Consider the following 21,685-nt stretch of genomic DNA (forward strand, 5'->3'; position numbering starts at 1 on the left):
AGCATAGACTCAAACCCCATGCAAATGTTAATGTCGCTGAAACCAAGAAAACGTTCCCTTTGACCATTCTTTTTTCCCAGGCAACCCTTCAGTGTATCAAATAGGTAGCAGCATAAATTTGTCAATAATAATGTCTTTGTTTTGGATTTTTGTTTATAATTAGTTGCAAATGAAATTACTCTTTTCCAAGGTACAATAATCTGGATAGCAGTAATACAGTGTTGACTGCCGTTCTTAATGAGCCTGGATATGCTTGTGACATTGCATAAATCATTATGATAACTAATACTGAGTAATGGCTTCTACCATGAATGAAATGGGGACACCTCAGGCAAGGCTAGTGCAGCCCTTTCCTGCAGGTAGAAATGTTTATTTCAAACTTAAAACGTCAGGGACTGGACTGACATTTCAGACATGGCACCTTTAATTTGTAATATCATTTTTTAGTAGTACCTAATTGAATCTTATGAACCCTTTCTAGTTACCTATGATCATGTCCAATTTTACGTAGTAGGTAAAATAGTAGGTTATTTTTCATGCAAACCGTTTGGGGGTGGGGGGTGACAGTTGAGTGAAATAGCTGAAGGTAGGAAAAGAAGGAAAAATGGGAAAAAAATGGTTTGATAGTCACAATGTTTTCTTATCTGATTATTGGTTTTTTAGGCTTTCTGAAGATGCAAAGATTATAAAGATGTATTGCTTTTACAGTTCGGTTTGTAATTACATTTTTTAGTATCTTTACTATGTGTTTAGTATGTTTACTCTGTTTATTATGTTTTCCATTTAGTGCACAATAGTGGCATGAAGTTATCTCAGTAAGTCTTAATATCCTAGTTTCTTATTTCCTGGCAGCTTCCTTTAAATAACATGTTTGAAGGGCTACTCCATTTAAAAGGTCTTGAATAAGTTTTATGATAGACAGTTAAGGTGAAATGAAAACAGAAGTCATTTATCAGTAAAAGGCATTTATTTTTTTCGAGTAATGTTTTTCAAGATCAGTACCAGCCTCATGGGTTTGTGAGCTGTGCGGTCAGTCACACAGGGCCTTGCTCTTAAATAGGCCCCTCACTTAGTTGGACCATGTACTTAGTTTAGTGCTCTGTTGTCACTATCTTGAAATTGTTAATCATTTTTTTTTCTAGCAAGGGGTTTTACATTTTCATTTTGTACTGTCCCCTTCCCCCAGATTGATTATATCTCAGATGGCCTGACTGACATTTTGACATAATTCAGGCTAGGGTTCAGTAAGCAGAAGTTAAAGATAGGAGATAAAGCAAAAAGCAAATGCAGGTCTTCTGAGAATAGTCAGATTGTATGAAATAAGATCAAGCAAAAATTCATATTCCTTACAGTGACCCGTAAGATTCTAAGACCCTACCTGCTTCTCTGACTTCATTTTTCTCTCCCCATCCACCATGATACCGCCACACTCTTTGTTCTGCAAACACTCCAAACTTTTTGCTACCTTGACACCTGTTCTCCCCCTGGAATACTGGGTCCGTATTTTTCTCCTGGCTCATCTATTATGTGGATCTTAGCTGGAATTTAAATTAATTCTCCTCTGTCTAGTCACATATGATCTGTTACCTTTCTTTATCTGAAACTAGCTCATGTTTCCATTTTTATTATCTCCCAATGAAACATGTATATGCCATAAAAGCAGAGGCCTTGGCTTCTTAGGCATACTGTCATAAGCACAAGGGGTACATACAATTGCATTGCTTAGCAAGCAGAGGGCAGTTAGTCTCAGGAAACTTGTGACAGCAGTGAGCTGTTGGTCTAATGATCTCCTTTCAAGAAGCCTAGGACTGCTTCTTTGAAGCAATTATCTGTTGTTTCCCACTGGGTTGACCTGTGGCTTGAATGTTGCTATCCTTCCAACTCAAAGACAAATGAGTTTCATTGCTGATGACCTTCAGTTCAGTTCAGTTCAGTCGCTTAGTCATCTCAGACTCCTTGCGATCCCATGGACTGCAGCACGCCAGGCCTCCCTATCCATCACCAACTCCCGGAGTTTACTCACACTCATGTCCATTGATTCAGTGATGCCATCCAACCATCTCATCCTCTCTTGTCCCCTTCTCCTCCTGCCTTCAATCTTTCCCAGCATCAGGGTCTTCAGCTTTTTGCATCAGTGGCAAAAATATTGGAGTTTCAGCTTCAGCATCAGTCCTTCCAATGAACACCCAGGACTGATTCCTTTTAGGATGAACTGGTTGGATCTCCTTGCAGTCCAAGGGACTCTCAAGAGTCTTCTCAAGCACCACAGTTCAAAAGCATCAATTCTTCTTCAGTGCTCAGCTTTCTTTATAGTCCAATTCTCACATCCATACATGACTACTGGAAAAACCATACCCTTGACTAGATGGACCTTTCTTGGCAAAGTAATATCTCTGCTTTTTAATATGCTGTCTAGGTTGGTCATAACTTTCCTTCCAATGAGTATGCATCTTTTAATTTCATGGCTGCAGTCACCATCTGCAGTGATTTTGGAGACCCCCCAAATAAAGTCTGTCACTGTTTCCACTGTTTCCCCATCTATTTGCCATGAACTGATGGGACCATCACTTCAAAACTGAGATGCCATGATCTTAGTTTTCTGAATGTTGAGCTTTAAGCCAACTTTTTCACTCTCCTCTTTCACTTTCATCAAGAGGCTCTTTAGTTCTTCTTCGCTTTCTGCCATTTGGATGGTGTTGAAAGGTTGTTGTTGACTCACGAAAAGACCCTGGGATTCTTGGCCTCCAGAGGAGAAGAATTCAATCTGGGGCCAGAGATGAGGCTTGATTGCTCAGAGCTTTTGTGTAATAAACTTTTATTAAAGTATAAAGAAGATAGAGAAAGCTTCTGACATAGGCATCAGAAGGGAGCAGAAAGAGTACCCCCCTGCTAATCTTCAGCTGGATGTTATATAGTCACTAGCAGTCTGTTAATGGAAGAAAGGAATGTCTTAAAACTCAGAATGGCACCAAGCCCCTCATCCATAAAATGTATTTTGCGATAATCTCAGCACCAGACCAGACAATTCATCCCTGGCCATAAAACAACTTGAATCTTGTAGAAGGGCGGATTACCATACAAATAGGTTTGTTTACATAGATTAGGGGAACAATATCTGAATATAACATACTGGTTTGTGAAGTAGGTTCTGAGCCATTAGGCTGAACCTACTTGAAGACAGTCTGGGGTAAATGCATAGTACATGAACATAGTTTAAGACAAACATTTCCATAAGAAAAATGCATTGGTTAGCTCAAGGTTTGAGAATAGTTAACTTCAGGTGAAGGTAATAGCACCCCACTCCAGTACTCTTGCCTGGAAAATCCCATGGACGGAGGAGCCTGGTAGGCTGCAGTCCATGGGGTTGCTAAGAGTCAGGTAGGCTGCAGTCCATGGGGTTGCTAAGAGTCAGACACAACTGAGCGACTTCACTTTCATTTTTCACTTTCATGCATTGGAAAAGGAAATGGCAACCCACTCCAGTGTTCCTGTCTGGAGAATCCCAGGGACGGGGGAGCCTAGTGGGCTGCCGTCTATGGGTTCGCACTGAGTCAAACACGACTGAAGCGACTTAGCAGCAGCAGCAGCAGCAGCAACTTCAGGTGAAACCAGGTGTCACTATGGCAAAACAGTATTTTAAGAGAAACCTCCTTTTAAATTTGTATAGAGAAGGAAAAAAATATCACGAGTTTGTTTCCTCCTGCCTCTTAAGAGAGATTAAAAATGTCTGACACTTGCAGCCTATTTGCTCCATTTGGAGACCCCTGGCCTTCCTGCCTGTTACCCTCTCAGTGTCACCTGCATATCTGAGGTTATTGATATTTCTCCCGGCAATCTTGATTCCAGATTGTGCTTCATCCAGCCCAGTGTTTCTCATGATGTACTCTACATATAAGTTAAATAAGCAGGGCGACAATATACAGCCTTGACGTAATCCTTTCCCGATTTGGATCCAGTCTGTTGTTCCATGTCCAGTTCTAGCTGTTGCTTCTTAACCTGCATACAGATTTCACAGGAGGCAGGTCAGGTGGTCTGGTATTCCCATCTCTTTCAGAATTTTCCAGTTTATTGTGATCCACACAGGCAAAGGCTTTGACATAGTCAGTAAAGCAGAAGTAGATGTTTTTCTGGAACTCTGTTGCTTTTTCCATGATCTAGCAGATGTTGGCAATTTGATCTCTGGTTCCTCTGCCTTTTCTGAATCCAGCTTGAACATCTGGAAGTTCAAGGTTCATGTCCTGTTGAAGCCTGGCTTGGAGAATTTTGAGCATTACCTTACTAGCATGTGAGATGAGTGCAATTGTATGGTAGTTTGAACATTCTTTGGCATTGCCTTTCTTTCGGATTAGAATGAAAAGTGACCTTTTCTAGTCCTGTGGCCACTGCTGAGTTTTCCAAATTTGTTGGCATATTGAGTGCAGCACTTTCACAGCATCATCTTTTAGGATTTGAAATAGCTCAACTGGAATGCCATCACCTCCATTAGCTTTGTTCACAGTGATGCTTCCTAAGGCCCACTTGACTTCACTTTTCAGGATGTCTGGCTCTAGGTGAGTGATCACAGCATCGTGATTATCTGATTTGTGAAGTTCTTTGTATAGTTCTTCTGTGTATTCTTGCCAACTCTTCTTAATTTCCACTGCTTCTGTTAGGTCCATACCATTTCTGTCCTTTATTGTGCCCATCTTTGCATGAAAAGTTCCCTTGATATTTCTAATTTTCTTGAAGAGAACTCTAGTCTTTCTCATTGTGTTGTTTTTCTCTGTATCTTTGCATTGATCACTGAGGAAGGCGTTCTTATCTCTCCTTACTAATCTTTGGAACTCTACATTCAAATGGGTGCTTAGATTCTTGAAAATTTAAAAAAAAGAAGGCACCACCTAGGGGAATATTGGCTTTGGGTAGAAAATAAAGGAGATAGTGAAATAACCCTTTGACCAATCAGTCATGACAATCTTGATTTCCTGAAACTTTTCTGCCATTTTAAAAAGATCAGTTAGTCTACCCCAGGGAAGGGAGTGCTTCCTGCTTTCTACCAATGTTCTTAAAGAACCTTGTTGTTGTTCAGTGGCTAAGTCATGTCTAACTCTTTGTGACCACATGAACTGCAGCACGCCAGGCTTCCCTGTCCTTCACCATCTCACAGAGTTTGCTCAAACTCATGTCCATTGAGTTGGTGATGCTATCCAACCGTATCATTCTCTGTCTCTCCTTTCTGCTCCTGCCCTCAATCTTTCCCTAGCATCAGGGTCTTTTCCAGCGAGTTGGCTCTTCACATCAGCTGGCCAAAGTATTGGAGCTTCAGCATCAGTCCTTCCAATAAATATTCAGGGTTGATTTCCTTGAGGATTGATTGCTTTGCTCTCGATGCTGTCCAAGGGACTCTTAAGAATCTTCTCCAGCCCCACAATACAAAAGCATCAGTTCTTCCTGGTCCAACTCTCACATCCGTACATGACTGCTGGAAAAACCGTAGCTTTGACTAGATGAACTTTTGTCAGCAAAGTTATGTCTCTGTTTTTTAACATGCTGTCTATGTTTGTCATAGCTTTCCTTCCAAGGAGCAAGCTAATTTCATGGCTGCAGTCACCATCCACAGTGATTTTGGAGCCCAAGAAAGTAAGGTCTGTTACTATTTCCATTTTTTTCCCCATCTATTTGCCGTGAAGTGATGAGACTGGATGCCATATTCTTCATTTCTTGAATGTTGTGTTTTAAGTCATCTTCTTCACTCTTCTCTTTCACTTTCATCAAGAGGCTCTTTAGTTTCTCTTCATTTTTTGCCATTTGGGTGGTGTCATCTGCATATCTGAGGTTGTTGATTTTTCCTGGCAATCTTTTTTTTTTTTCTTTTAAGTTATAATTGTTTGTTTTTTATTATATTACGATGCTATTGTCGTGAATCACACATTTTTTTTTTATTTTTTAATTTAAGGATTATCTCTTTACAGAATTTTGTAGTTTTCTGTCATACATCAATAAGAATCAGCCAAAGGTACACCCATGTTCCCTCCCTCCCATCTCCTTCCCCATCCCAACCTTCAGCCTGTCACAGAGCCCCAGTTTGAGTTCCCTGAGTCGTACACCAAATTCCCACTGGCTGTCCATTTTACATATGGTATTGTAAATTTCTATGTTACTCTCTCCATACATTTCCCCTTCTCCTGCCTCTCTTCCCCCCATGTCTATAGGTCTGTTCTCTATGTCTGTTTCTCCTTTGTTGCCCTGAAAATAAATTCATCACTGCCATCTCTTTCAGTTCAGTTCAGTTCAGTTCAGTTGCTGAGTCATGTGCAACTCTTTGCGACCCCATTGACTGCAGCATGCCAGGCCTCCCTGTCCATCACCAACTCCCAGAGTTTACTCACACTTATGTCCATCAAGTTGGTAATGCCATACAACCATCTCATCCTCTGTTGTCCCCTTCTCCTCCTGCCCTCAATCTTTCCTAGCATCAGGGTCTTTTCAAATGAGTCAGCTCTTTGCATCAGGTGGCCAAAGTATTGGAGTTTCAGCTTCAACATCAGTCCTTCCAATGAACACCCAGGACTGATCTCCTTTAGGAGGGACTGGTTGGACCTCCTTGTAGTCAGGGACTCTCAAGAGTCTTCTCAAGCACCACAATTCAAAAGCATCAATTCTTCGGTGCTCAGCTCTTTTTATAGTCCAACTCTCACATCCATACATGACTACTGGAAAAACCATACCCTTGACTAGATGGACCTTTCTTGGCAAAGTAATATCTCTGCTTTTTAATATGCTGTCTAGGTTGGTCATAACTTTCCTTCCAAGGAGTATGCATCTTTTAATTTCATGGCTGCAGTCACCATCTGCAGTGATTTTGGAACCCCCCCCCCCCCCAAATAAAGTCTGTCACTGTTTCCACTGTTTCCCCATCTATTTGCCATGAAGTGATGGGACCATCACTTCAAAACTGAGATGCCATGATCTTAGTTTTCTGAATGTTGAGCTTTAAGCCAACTTTTTCACTCTCTTCTTTCACTTTCATCAAGAGGCTCTTAGTTCTTCTTCACTTTCTTCCATAATAGTGGTGTCATCAGCATATCTGAGGTTATTGATATTTCTCCCAGCAATCTTGATTCCAGCTTGTGCTTCATCCAGCCCAGTGTTTCTCATGATGTACTCTGCATATAAGTTAAATAAGCAGGGTGACAATATACAGCCTTGACAAACTCCTTTCCTGATTTGGAACCAGTCTGTTGTTCTGTGTCCAGTTCTAACTGTTGCTTCCTGACCTGCATATAGATTTCTTAAGAGGCAGGTTAGATGGTCTGGTATTCCCATCTGTTTCAGAATTTTCCACAGTTTATTGTGATCCACACAGGCAAACGCTTTGGGATAGTCAAAGCAGAAGTAGATGTTTTTCTTGAACTCTCTTGCTTTTTCGATGATCCAGCAGATGTTGGCAATTTGGTCTCTGGTTCCTTTGCCTTTTCTAAAACCAGCTTGAACATACGGAAGTTTACCATTCACGTATTGCTGACGCCTGGCTTGGAGAATTTTGAGCATTATTTTGCTACCGTGTGAGATGAGTGCATTTGTGTGGTAGTGTGAGCATTCTTTGGCTTTGCCTTTCTTAGGGATTGGAATGAAAACTGACCTTTTCTAGTCCTCTGGCTACTGCTGAGTTTTCCAAATTTGTTGGCATATTGAGTGCAGCACTTTCACAGCATCATCTTTTAGGATTTGAAATAGCTCAACCGGAATTCCATCACCTCCACTAGATTTGTTTGTAGTGATGTTTCCTAAGGCCCACTTGACTTCACATTCCAGGATGTCTAGCTTTAGGTGAGTGATGACACCGTCGTGATTATCTGGTTCATGAAGATCTTTTTTGTACAGTTCTTCTGTGTATTCTTGCCACCTCTTCTTAATATCTTCTGCTTCTGTTAGGTCCATACCATTTCTGTCCTTTATTGTGCCCATCTTTGCATGAAAAGTTCCCTTTGCATCTCTAATCATCCTGAAGAGATCTCTAGTCTTTCCCATTGTATTGTTTTCCTTTATTTCTTTGCACTGATCGCTGAGGAAGGCTTTCTTATCTCTCCTTGCTATTCTTTGGAACTCTGCATTCAAATGAGAATATCTTTCCTTTTCTCCTTTGGTTTTTGCTTCTCTAATTTTCACAGCTATTAAAAGGCCTTCTCAGACAGCCATTTTGCTTTTTTGCATTTCTTTTTCTTGGGAATGGTCTTGCTCCCTGTCACCTGTACAATGTCACAAACCTCCATCCATAGTTCATCCGGCACTCAGTCTATCAGATCTGGGCCCTTAAATCTATTTCTCACCTCCACTGTATAACCATAAGGAATTTGATTTAGGTCATACCTGAATGGTCTAGTGGTTTTCCCCACTTTCTTCAATATAAGTTTGATTTTGGCAATAAGGAGTTTATGATCTGAGCGACATTCAGTTCCCGGTCTTGTTTTTGCTGACTGTATAGAGCTTCTCCATCTTTGGCCATCTCTTTAGATTCCATATATATGTGTCAGTATGTGATATTTATATTTCTCTTTATGACTTATTCACTTTGTTTAATAGGTACTAGGTTCATCCACCTCATTAGAACAAATCGTTTTTATGTTTTTTCCATTGTATATATATACCACTACTTCCTTATCCTTTCATCTGTCGATGGTCATCTAGGTTTCCTCCATGTTCTAGCTATTGTAAATAGTACTGAAATGAACATGAGTGTATATGTGTCTTTTTCAATTTCGGTTTCCTCAGGGTATATGCCTAGGAGTGGGATTGCTGGGTCATAAGGTGGTTTTATTCCTAGTTTTTTAAGGAATCTCTGCACCGTCTTGCATAGTTGCTGTATCAGTTTACATTCCCACCAGCAGTGCAAGAGTGTTCCTTTTCTCCATACGTTCTCCAGCATTTATTGTTTGTAGGTTTTTTGATGATGACATTCTGACTGGTGTGAGGTGGTATCTCATTATAGTTTTTGATTTGCATTTCTCTAGTAATGAGTGATGTTGAGCATCTTTTCTTTTCCTTATTAGCCATCTTATGTCTTCTTTGGAGAAATGTCTTTTCAGGTCCCTTTCCCACTTTTTGATTGGGTTGTTTGCTTTTCTTGTATTCAGTTGTATGAGCTGCTTATGTGTTTTGGAAAGTAATTCTTTGTCAGTTGTTTCCTTTGCTATTATTTTCTCCCATTCTGAGGGTTGTCTTTTAACCTTGTTTTTAGTTTCCTTTGCTGTGTAAAAGCTTTTAAGTTTAATTGGATCACACTTGTTTATTTTTGTTTTTATTTCCATTACTCTAGGAGGTGCGTCATGGAAGATCTTGCTTTGATTTGTGTCATCAAGTGTTCTGCCTATGTTTTCCTTTAAGCATTTAATAGTTTCTGGTCTTACCATTAGGTCCTTAATCCATTTTGAGTTTATCTTTGTGTGTGGCATTAGGTTGTATTCTAATTTCATTCTTTTGCATGTAAGTGTCCTGTTTTCCCAGCACCACTTATTGAAGAGCCTATCATTGCCCCATTTTATATTCTTGCCTCCTTTGTCAAAAATAAGGTACCCGTAGTTGCATGGGTTTATCTCTGGGTTCTCTATCTTGTTCCATTTGTCTATATTTGTGTTTCTGTGCTGGTACCATGCTGTCTTGATGACTGTAGCTTTCTAGTATAGTCTGAAGTCAGGAAGGTTTATTCCTCCAGGTCGATTCTTCTTTCTCAAGCGTGCTTTGGCTATTCAGGGTCTTTTGTGTTTCCATGTGAATTGTGAAATTTTTTGTTCTAGTTCTGTGAATAATGCCATTGGTAATTTGATAGGGATTGCATTAAATTTGTAGATTGCATTTGATAGTATAATCATCTTCACAATATTGATTCTTCCTACCCAGGAACATGGAATATCTCTCCACTTGTTTGTCATCTTTGATTTCTTTTCAGTGTCTTATAGTTTTCTGTATACAGATCTTTTATCTCCTTAGGTAGGTTTCTTCCTAGATATTTTATTCCTTTTGTTGAAATGTTGAATGGGATTGATCCCTTAATTTCTCTTTCTGATTTTTCATTTGTTAGTATATAGGAATGCAAGTGATTTCTGTGTATTGACCTTGTATCTTGTGACCTTGCTGAAATCATTGATTAGCTCTAGTAATTTTCTGATCGTGTCTTTTGAGTTTTCTATGTGTAGTATCATGTCATCTGCAACCAGTGAGAGTTTTACTTATTTTCCAATCTGGATTCCTTTTACTTATTTTTCTTCTCTTATTGCCCTAGCTAGGACTTCCAAAACTATGTTGAATAATAGTGGTGATAGTGGATACCCTTGTCTTGTTCCTGATCTTTAGAGGAATGCTTTCAGTTTTTCACCATTGAGAATAATTTTTACTGTGGGCTTTTCATATGTAGCCTTTACTCTGTTGAGGTAGGTTCTTTCTATGCCTATTTTTTGAGGTGTTTTTTATCATAAATGGATGCTGAATTTTGTCAAAGATTTTTCTGCATCTATGGAGATGATAACATGGTTTTTATCTTTCAATTTGTTGATATGGTGTATCACTTTGATTGATTTGCGCATATTGAAGAATCCTTGCATCCCTGGAATAAACCTGGCTTGATCACAGTGGATGAGCTTTTTAATGTATTCTTGAATTCTGTTTGCTAGAATTTTGTTGAGGATTCTTACATCTATGTTCATTAATGATATTGGCCTGTAATTTCCTTTTTTGGTGTTGTCTTGGCCTGGTTATGGTATCAGGGTGATTGTGGCTTCTTAGAATGAGTTTGCAAGTGTTCCTTCCTCTGCAATTTTTTGGAAGAGTTTCAGACAAATGGGCATTAGCTCTTCTCTAAATGTTTGATGGAATTCCCCTGTGAACCTATCTGGTCCTGGGAGAGTTTTGATCACTGTTTCAATTTCAGTGTTTGTAATTGTGTTGTTCATAATTTCTTTTTCTTCCTGGTTCAGTCTTCGGAGGTTGACCTTTTCTAAGAATCTGTTCATTTCCTCTAGGTTGTCCATTTTATTAGCATATAATTGCTCATAATGTTCTCTTATGATCCTTTGTATTTCTGTGTTTTCTGTTGTAACCTCTCCTTTTTCATTTCTAAATTTGTTGATTTGATTTTTCTCCCTTTTTTTCTTGATGAGTCAGGCTAGTGGTTTGTCAGTTTTGTTTGTCTTCTCAAAGAACCAGCTTTTAGTTTTATTAATCTTTGCTATTGTTTCTTTCATTTCTTTTTCATATATTTCTGCTCTGATCTTTATGATTTCTTTCCTTCTGCTGACTTTGGGGTGTTTTTGTTCTTCTTTCTCTAGCTGCTTTAGATGTCGAGTTAGGTTGTCTATTTGATGCTTTTCTTGTTTCTTGAGGTATGATTGTATTACTATAAACTTCCCTCTTAGAACTGCTTTTGCTGAATCCCATAGATTTGGGGTCGTTGTGTTTTCATTGTCATTTGTTTCTAAGAATCTCTTGATTTCTTTTCTTACTTCTTCAGTATCTTCTTCAGTTATTCAGTAATGTATTGTTTAATCTTCTTCAGTTAGCTTTTTTTTTTTTTGCAGTTTTTTTCCTTTTAGTTGATATCTAGTCTCATCACATTGTGATCAGAGAAGATACTTGATACAATTTCAGTTTTCTTAAATTTACTGAGGTTTGATTTGTGGCCCAAGATGTGGTCTATTCTGGAGAATGTTCCATGTGCACTTGAGAAGAAAGTGTATTCTTCTGCATTTGGATGGAAAGTCCTGAAGATATCACTTAGGTTTATTTGGTCTAATATTTCATTTAAGGTTTGTATTACCTTATTGATTTTCTGTTTTGATGATCTGTCCATTGGTATAAGTGGAGTGGTAAAGTCCCCTACTATTATTATGTTTCTGTCGATTTCCCCTCTTATGCTGTTACTGCTTGCCTTAGGTATTGAGGTACTCCTATGGGTGCATAAATACTTACAATTGTTATGTCTTCTTCATGGATTGATCCCTTGATCATTATGTAGTGTCCTTCTTTGTCTCTTATAATATTCTTTAAAGTCTATTTCGTCTGAAATAAGGATTTACACTCAGCTTTCTTTTGGTTTCCATTCACATGGAATGTCTTTTTCCATCCTTTTACTTTCAATCTGTATGTGTCTTTAGGTCTGAAGTGGGTCTTCTGTAAGCAGCATATATATGGGTCTTGTTTTTGTATCCATTCAGTCGATCTGTATCTTTTGGTTGGTGCATTTAATCCATTTACATTTGAGGTAATTATTGATATGTATGTTCCTATTAGCATTTCTTGATTGTTTTGGGTTTGTTTTTATAGGTCTTTCCCTTCTCTTCTTTAAGTCCCTTTAGTGTAAGTCCCTTTAGTATTTGTTGCAAGACTGATCTGGTAGTGGTGAATTCTCTTAATTTCTGCTTGTCTGTAAAGCTTTTTAATTCCCCATAAATTTTAAATGAGATCTTTACCATCTGCCAGCAATCTTGATTCCAGCTTGTGATTCATCCAGACCAGTATTTCACATGATGTATCCTGCATATAAATTAAACAACCCTAGGATTATATAAATAGCTAATGCTGTCTTAAAGAATTTCTGCTATCAGTTGTACAAAGAATTGTCACAATTTCTAAATGCTGTTATTTCTTTGTGTGTGTGTGTGTGTGTGTATGTGTGTGTGATGACACATAATACTGAATCTATAGGTTTAACTTTATAACAAGCAGTCTTTACATTTTTAGCATTAGTTCAGTGAATTATGTGTGCTCACTTGTGTCTGACTCTCTGTGGCCTCATCAACTGTAGCTCACTGGACTCCTCTGTCTGTGGAATTTTCCAGGCAAAGAATACTGGAGTGGGTTAATTTGTAGGGTCAAAAAGTAACCTTTAAAGGTATCTTGTTATTCTATATATGAAGAAACTGAGGGGCAGAGTAGGTAGGTGGCTGCTCAAAGTCACATGCTCCTAGGCAGCAGAAATAGAACTTAAACTTGTATGTCTTAACTTTTAGTCCAGTCTTTCTTCAATGCACTGCATTTATAAACAGAATCAGTGGCAAGAAGAATTCCACATTTCTTTTTAAAAAGACTGTTAATTTCAGACTGTTGGTATTATGAGTCTCTTTGACTAGTCATTTCTTTTGAAATTATAGCAGAAAAAGGCATATTTTATTTATTTGTGTGTGTGTACTGAGTCATGTCCAAATCTTTGTGACCCCATGGACTGTAGCCTCTGAGGCTCCTCTGCCCATGGCAAAGATTACCAGAGTGGGTTGTCATTTCCTTCTCCAGGGGATCTTCCTGACCCAGGGATTGAACCTGAATCTCTTGTATCTCCTGCATTGGCAGGCACACTCTCTACCACTAGTGCCACCAGGGAATCCCTTATTTATTCATATTTATTTTTACAGCATGCTAAGTTGCTTACAACTCAGTAGTCATAAGACATGATTTAAAGGACATAGCCAATTTTCTTTAGCAAACACCAGATCTATGTTATTTTCTCTTACGGCTTTAAAATTTGCTGCTATTTTAACAAATGTAAATAAAAGAATGACTTAAAAGGAAAATGACTTTAAAGAGAGATAACTAGAAGGAACCTGTCTTGAATACTAGACACCAAACCTAATAATTAATTTTTTAAATATTTTTCTTTATTATCAAAATAATACAGCAAAATATATATCCTCATCATTATTCAGAAAATAAAGAATAAAGAAGAAACTTAAAAATAGATGATTTTCAAAATAAACTTATCAGTCATTATTATTTACATTTTAGTTATAGTTTTCCATAAATGTGATTTTAAATGATGAGATTATTCCATCCATTCTGTGTTTACACAGCTACTGTTTTTCACCTAATAGTGTATTGGGAACTTCTTTCCAAGTCAACAAACCAGAAGGAATGGGTCTGCATGATCATTTTTGATGATTATGTAGTATTCTTGTATGTGGGTATATTCTAAATTATGTAACCAATTTTATGGTTACATAAAAACCAAGTTTTTATGTTTTTAGGTGGTTTCTGATGTTTTGTCATTGTTAACTACTCTATGATGATATTCATGAGCTATTATATTTTTGCATATTTCCTGGATCACCACTTGCCACTTGTAGAGTTTTAAAGAGACTCTGTGTCTTGCTTTCATAGACAAACTCTGGATTTCCTACCATTACTAATATCCTGTTTCCCCAAATGCCCTCATTAAGATGTCAATGCTATGGTTTTTCCAGTAGTCATGTACGAATGTGAGAGTTGGATCATAAAGAAGACTGAGTGCTGAAGAATTGATGGCTTTTGTATTTTGGTGTTGGAGAAGACTCTTGCGAGTCCCTTGGACAGCAAGGAGATCAAACCAGTCAATCCTAAAGGAAATCAATTCTGAATATTCATTGGAAGGACTGATGCTGAAGCTGAAACACCAATACTTTGGCCACCTGATGCAAAGAGCCAACTCATTGGAAAAGAAACCCTGATGCTAGGAAAGATTGAAGGCGGGGGTGTGGGGGGGCGACAGAAGAGGAAGTGGTTGGATGGCATCATCAACTCAAAGGACATGAGTTTGAGCAAACTCCAGGAGGTGGTGAAGGACAGGGAAGCCCGGCATGCTGTAGTTCATGGGGTTACAAAGAGTCAGACATGACTAAGCTACTGAAAGACACCAAATTACAATACATTCTTAAGTAAATGTGGTTATGTTATACATCATTTTAATACACATTTCTTGCTTTATATTTTTTTGCTAGTGACTTATTTCTTGCTATTTATTTTATATTTATTTTGGACTGTTGAAATGATGTTAGACAAAAAGCAAAAATGAGCAATTTTCTTATTCAATTTTATAAATGTATCATAAGGCAGCAGTGCCAACTCACAACATCAACAACACATTTGACCCAGGAACTGCTAACAGAAGTACAGTGCAGTGGTGGTTCAAGAAGTTTTGCAAAGAAGACAAGAACTTTGAAGACGAAGAGCGTAGTGGCCGGCCATTGGAAGTTGGCAGTGACCAACTGAGAGCCATTGTTGAAACTGATTCTCTTAAAGCTACATGAGAAGTTGCCAAAGAACTCAACGTCAACCATTCTGAGGTCGTTGTTGAAGCAAATCCATTTGAAGCAAATTGGAAAGGTGAAAAAACTCAATAAATAGGTGCCTCAGTGAGCTGACTGCAAATCGAAAAACTTGTCATTTTGAACTGTCATCTTCCTTTACTCTGTGCAACTACAATGAACCATTTTCCAATGGGATTGTGACGTGTAACGAAAGTGAATTAGTGTACAACAACCAGCAGCGACCAACTCAGTGGATGGACCGAGAAGAAGCTCTAAAGCTCTTCCCAAAGCCAGACTTGCGCCAAACAAAGGTCAGGGCCACAGTTTGGTGGTCTCCTGCCTGTCTGATCCACTACAGCTTTCTGAATGCCCACGAAACCATTACATCTGAGATGTAAGCTCAGCAAATTGATAAAATGCACCAAGAATTGCAAGGCCTGCAGCAGCTTTGATCAATAGAAAGGGCCTAATTCTGCACACCACCACCAAACCACACATTACACAACCAACATTTCAAAAGTTGAATGAATTGGATTATAAAATTTTGCCTCATCTACCATATTCACCTGACCTCTTGCCAACAGATCACCACTTCTTCAAGCATCTGAATGTTTTGCAGGCAAAATGTTTCCACAAACAGCAGGATGCAGAAAATGCTTTCCAAGAGTTTATTGAATCCCACAGCATGAATTTTTAAAATACAGGAATAAACAAACTTGTTTCTTGTTGGCAAAAATGGGTTGATTGTAATGGTTCCTATTTTGATTAATAAATATGTGTTTGAGCCTAGTTATAATGAGTTAAAATTCACAGTCCAAACTGCAATCACTTTTGTACCTACCTAACATCATTTTCATAAAAGAGAAACAGCATATTACTACATTTACCAACACTCTCTTTTCCTACTTTGTTGGAGGATGACATTTTTCCACATTAATTAATTTTCCAGCATGGTATAGTGAAAAAAGCTTGTGTTTGAAGCCAGGTAGAACTGGATTCAAATTCTGCTTTACAGCTATTTAACGTTGTGGTCATAGACAAGTCACATAGTTTCTCCATTAACTGATTTTTTAAATGTAAAATGGGTGCATATTACCCGTCTTCTGGTGCTTCTCAGAGGGTAAAATGCTCTAGTAGAGTGCCTGGCTGTATTGGTGTTGCGTGATGACTCCTCCATGTCCCCAGCACCCAGTGCATACCAATGTCAGAGCACTCAGCATCCTCCTTATGTCTGTTCATTTGGTTATCTCTAGGGATAGACTCTTTGCTTTTTTTTTTTTTTTTTTTACCTCCAGCACTTAAGACAATGTCAGGTATGTTAGGTGAATGAAATAATTTAAAAATTGAAATTTCATTTTAATACTTTAAAGTGGTAAAAAGTTTAAGTGACGCTATATGGAATCTATTATAGAATTTAACAGTGACACATCCATTATGCTTGGGTATGTTCCCTGATCCAGGGACCCAGTGCCCTGTTAAGACAAATCACTACCAGATCTTACTTGCTTTGGCAACACTGAAGACGGCTCAGTTTTTTACATCTCCCTTAATCCTCCTGGCAACCCTTTGAGCTAGGTGTTACTGTTCTTACCTTAACATGAAGTGATGTCAGGAAGTTAGGTAACTTTCTCAGACTGTATGGCTACCACATAGCAGTGTTGCCATTTGAACTCGGCTTTTTTTTTTTTTTTTTACTTAAATCTAATGTATTTTCCATGGTATTAAATAAGATAAATACATTTGAAATACTTAGCACAGTGTGTGACACATAATGCCAAATGGTAGTTGCTAATATTATTGTAATATCAAACCTTCACTACTGAAGGGTTGGGAATCTTCAACAAACATGTATTAATAAAACAGTCTCCAATGTATTTATAAAAACTTCCTTTTAGAATTAAACTCTCTAATACAGCTGCCTTAGTCTTGTGAACTGATGTAGCAGCTCTTAACTCTGGGTCATTATTCTGTCAAGCCCTAGGATTTTAAGCTCTTCCCTCAAGTTCCCCCTCCTTCCTCCATGGGATACTGAGTAAACGTCCTGCTTCCTGGCCATTGGACTCTTGCTGCTGACAGCAGTGTTGCTTGGTGGCTTCACTTTCCTGCTGCTGTTGATACGCATGCTCCCATAGTTTCCGTTGCTTGCTACCACAGGGGCTGTGAAAGTTGAAGCAGGTTTTTAACACCCAGGCCAGTGATACAACTCTGTTAGAATCCCAGAAGGTAGTTGGCGCTTTCTTCAGAGTCTGTTTAATTTATTGATGGAAGAATCTAGGGTTTCTATGTATGTGAACATACATAGTTGGAGAAGAGATTTTAATTCTCTGCCTCAGTTTCTCTCTGTGTAGACCTCTGGGTCCTGAGTCCTCAGCCTCTCTGGGATTCTGCAAAATGGATTGATCCACAGCTCTAGCTGTTTTGAGGTCAGAATTTTGCCATGAATCAGATATGGTGTGCTGAGTTAGTGGTTGCCCTTGGGCTTATTAGAGGTGTGGCATGCCTGGGCTTCTTAGAGGTGTAAATGCCACCTCTGTTTACCCCAGTACACCCTACAGATATTACCATTTTCTTTATGTGTGCTCAAACTTAAAAGTGTTACAAAGCCTTTCCCTAGCTTTCAGCTTCTTCAGTCCTCTTTTTATCAATTATCATCCTACTGTCTATTTTTTGTCTTCCAGAAATTAATTGAAATTTTTCATCTCATGACTTTTCTTTCGTTTTTTTAACATTATGAGTTTATACTGTTTGTAACCCTTTATTCTTGTATTAGTGGGCTCTTAGAGGAAAAGAAGATACATGCCAAAGTCAGGCTGACGTTCTTAAATGAAAATCAGATTCTTAAAAAAATTTATCTTTACTAAAGTATTTTTGATTTTTAACAGCACATATTTCTACTGAGACAGTTTGGTACATTTTGACATGTGTATTAAAACCATCACTACTACCTACTCTACCTATGAAGAAACTGATACTTGAAGGAGCCTAGAAGCTCAGATTGGAACCCAGGCTTGTCTGATGTCAAGTTCCATGCTGTGGGCTCTGAAGTCTGAGTTCTAGCTGGGAAAACAATTGACTGTTTCTCATTTGCATAGGGAAAGAATGCAATCTCTGAATAAAACTGCTGCTGCTGCTGCTAAGTCACTTCAGTCGTGTCTGACTCTGTGCGACCCTATGGATAGCAGCCCATTAGGCCCCTCTGTCCACGGGATTCTCTAGGCAAGAATACTGGAGTGGGTTGCCATTTCCTTCACTGAATCTAACTACTCATTTCTTTAATAAGAGGGTTGTGCTAAATGATCCTAATGTCTTTTTCAACTTCAAGTTTTTGTACTTCATGTATATTTCCTATGCAGAAGTGGTAAATCTCTGTTCAAATACATTTTTTTCAATTAAATGAAACTGTACTATTCTCTGTAATTTTCAAGTGGAGCTATATAAGACATTAAGAATAGTATTTTTTTTCTTTTTATAGGAAGGCGTTTAAGAAGCTCTTGGAGTAATATGAGTCAGAGTAATGTAGGATCTGCAGGAAGTCCCTCAAGATAGTTGGTGAGACAATATGAATTTTTTCAAAGTGTATTGTATAATTATTTTGCAGACATTCTGACTATAAAATTCCTAGTTTTGTGCTCACAAGAGACGTTCTGCTCAGTCTTTTATTATTATGTGGTTTTTAAGCTTAGTAATGGTGGAAGCTACAATAGTTACCTAATACTTAACTGTGTTCTTCACTTCTGCTAAAAAATGCAGATTTTTATATAATAATATAGATATAGTCCTGTAGCTCCATCTAGCTATCTATCTATAGAACTATCTTTATAGTTCTCAAATATTATCAGCAATGACTAAAATGCCATAGCCTAAAATATATAAAATACATCTATCATCTATACATAGGCACATATTATTTACATGCCAAGTATATGTAATGTTTTTATGCAAAGCTGAAATCAAATTTAACTGTTCTAAGATATGACAATTTATTTTCTACTTCTCCAATCTTAGGAAAAAGAAGAATTTATAGACTCTTCATCAAGATCTTCATTTTCGCAGCAGTTAAATCCAAGGCTACAGTTGTGGTGAAACCATGAATAAAAATACATTTTCTGTACTATCATCCAGTCTACTTGAAAAGTAATTTCTAAATTAAATTTAATATGTTTTGAAGTATCATAGTTTAAAATATGTAGAATATTAATGTTGGGGAAAAAGTTTCATACAGCTAACTACCTGTGGTGTAAGATAGTGGCAATAAAAAGGTTGATCAGTAATTACCTTCCACTGTAAATCAAGGTATAGGATAAATCCTGCATTCTCTTTTATAATTATTTATAGAGCTGCATTTTTTAAAATTTGATCTGATTTTTTAAATATCTAAAGTATTTTGTATTTCCAGTATAACTATAACATAATGTAAGATTAACGTTTGCTGAGTAACAAACAAGCTCTAATACCTTAAAACAAGCAAGCATTTATTCTTTGTCATGATTCTGTGGACAGTTCTGGTCTGCACTGGCTCCAGTAGGATGGGCTCACAGATGTCTTCTGGGGCCTCGTTTGGGAAGGTTGGATGGCTGAGGTCCTTTTCAGCCTGGTCTCCCACCCTCCAGGCATAGCTCAGACTTTCTCACGTGCTGCAGAGTGGTTCCCAGCAGCAAGCACGAGTGTTTTTCAAATGTCTGTTTTCCTCACATTTGCTTATGCACCATTGACTGAAGCAATGTAGATAACTAAGTCTGAATTCAAGGTCTAGAGTTACAGACTTTACTTTTTAATGGAAGGAACAGTAAAGCCACATTCTTGGGGGCATCCAGACAGAGATGGGAAGAATTGGTGGCCATTTTGCAAACATGTAACACACATATAACGAAGTATATTCAGAGAAGTCTTTCTTTCAGTCCTATCTTCCTTTCTGTGCCCTCTTTCTCCTATAAATAGCCATCTTTTTCTTAATTCTTTTTCAGTGTTTCTTTTTGAATGTGCAAATACATATCCATATAAATATATATGCATGTCATATCTGTATGTGTGTATATATTTTTTCTCAAAACGATTATTTATTCTGTATAAAGTGCTACTGGACATTAGACATTCTTCTACTCTTGCTTACTTAGTAAACGAGTGTACACCAGTGTTGACTCATGTTTTAAGGTCTTTTCTAGAGAATGGTTTCAGGTCGGTTAAACTCAGTGTATCTTTCTCTGATGCCTCCTCCTGGGAGCACTGGGAAGCTCCAGTCTCCTAGGGACAAAAGCCAGGCCCAGCTGTGTGGTAGATGAATTCTGTCCACAGTGCTCCATGCGCTGGTACTGAACAGCTTTGCTCTGTGACAGCACAGAGTTTTATTCAACTACTTAAGGTAAAATAAAGCTAATGAGAAAGAAGCATATTACTAAGGCAAGATGTCCTAAAACACCCAATATCCCAGGCTCCACTTGCCAGTGCATTCTTAACAAAAAGGTAGCATATTATATATAGTGGTGTTTTCTGTTTTGTTTTTTTTTTTTTAGAAATAATTTTATTTGTTTATTTTTGGCTGTGCTAGGTCCTCATTGCTGGTTGAGCTTTTCTGTAGCTGTGGAGAACTGGGGCTGCTCTCTAGTTGTGGTGCGTGGGCTTCTCACTGTGGTGGCCTTCTCTTGTAGACCACAGGCTCTGGAAAGCACGGGCTTGAGTTGTTGTGGTTCTCAGACTCTAGAGCACAGGCTGGATGATTGTGGTGCACAAGCTTAGTTGCTCTGTGGCTTGTAGGATCCTCCTCGACCAGGGATTGAACCTGTGTCTCCTGCATTGGCAGATGGATTCTTTACCACTGAGTCACCAGGAAAGTGAAAGTGGAAGTCCCTCTGTCCTGTCTGACTCTTTGCTACCTCATGGACTATACAGTCCATGGCCAGAATACTGGAGTGGGTAGCCTTTCCCTTCTCTAAGGGATCTTCCCAACCCAGGGACTGAACCCAGGTCTCCCACCTTGCAGGTGGATTCTTTACCAACTGAGCTGTCAGGGAACCCCTGAATCACCAGGGAAGTCCTGTATATATGGTATTTTGAACAGCCCTTTTGTAAACTAAAGTTATGTCCTGATGGTCACTTCATATTGGTTTATAAAGTTCTTCCTTGTACCTTGTTGTAGGTGTATAGTATTCTGTTCTTAATATGTCAATACTATAGTTTATTTATCCAGTACCTTATTGATGGACATTTGAACTGTTTGCAATTTTTGGTGATTACAAATTATGCCAAATAACTAACCTAGTATACAAGTCATTTTGTATTTGTCACCAAATTATCTTTGGGAAAGGTTCCAAAAAATGAGATTGTTGGATTAGAGGGTAAATTGTTGTTGTTTAGTTGCTAAGTCGTGTCCGACTCCTTTGCCACCTCGTGGACACAGGCTCCTCTGTCTATGGGATTTCCCAGGCAAGAATTCTGGAGTGAGTTGCCATTTCCTTCTCCAGGGGATCTTCCTGACCCAGGGATCAAACCCTTGTCTCTTGCACTGGCAGGTGGATTCTTTACTACTGAGCCACCAGGGAAGCCCAGAGGGTAAATTAGAGATTACTAAATCCCTTTTTCAGAGGTTATACCGTTTTTGATTACCACCAGCAATGTGCCGGAGTACCTCTTTCCTAAAGCCTTGTCATGTATTGTCAAAGTTC

General features: G+C 38.4%; 1 protein-coding gene across 5 annotated transcripts in view; it reads left to right on the forward strand.

Moving 5' to 3' along the window:
- The window catches only part of STXBP4 (syntaxin binding protein 4), a 206,321-nt gene that overhangs the window by 4,360 nt on the left and 180,276 nt on the right, over positions 1 to 21,685 (forward strand). For 4 of the 5 annotated variants that reach the window (XM_061142570.1, XM_061142568.1, XM_061142571.1 and 1 more), the window contains exons 2-4: positions 5,549 to 5,624; positions 18,499 to 18,575; positions 19,032 to 19,160. In XM_061142570.1, coding sequence (XP_060998553.1) covers positions 19,114 to 19,160 — 47 coding nt within the window. In that variant the 5' untranslated portion in view covers positions 5,549 to 5,624; positions 18,499 to 18,575; positions 19,032 to 19,113. The remainder of the gene's footprint in view (positions 1 to 5,548; positions 5,625 to 18,498; positions 18,576 to 19,031; positions 19,161 to 21,685) is intronic. The other variant, XM_061142569.1, reaches the window with a different exon arrangement.

This window comes from Dama dama, chromosome 5, assembly GCF_033118175.1.
Source record: "Dama dama isolate Ldn47 chromosome 5, ASM3311817v1, whole genome shotgun sequence".
NCBI lineage: Eukaryota > Metazoa > Chordata > Mammalia > Artiodactyla > Cervidae > Dama > Dama dama.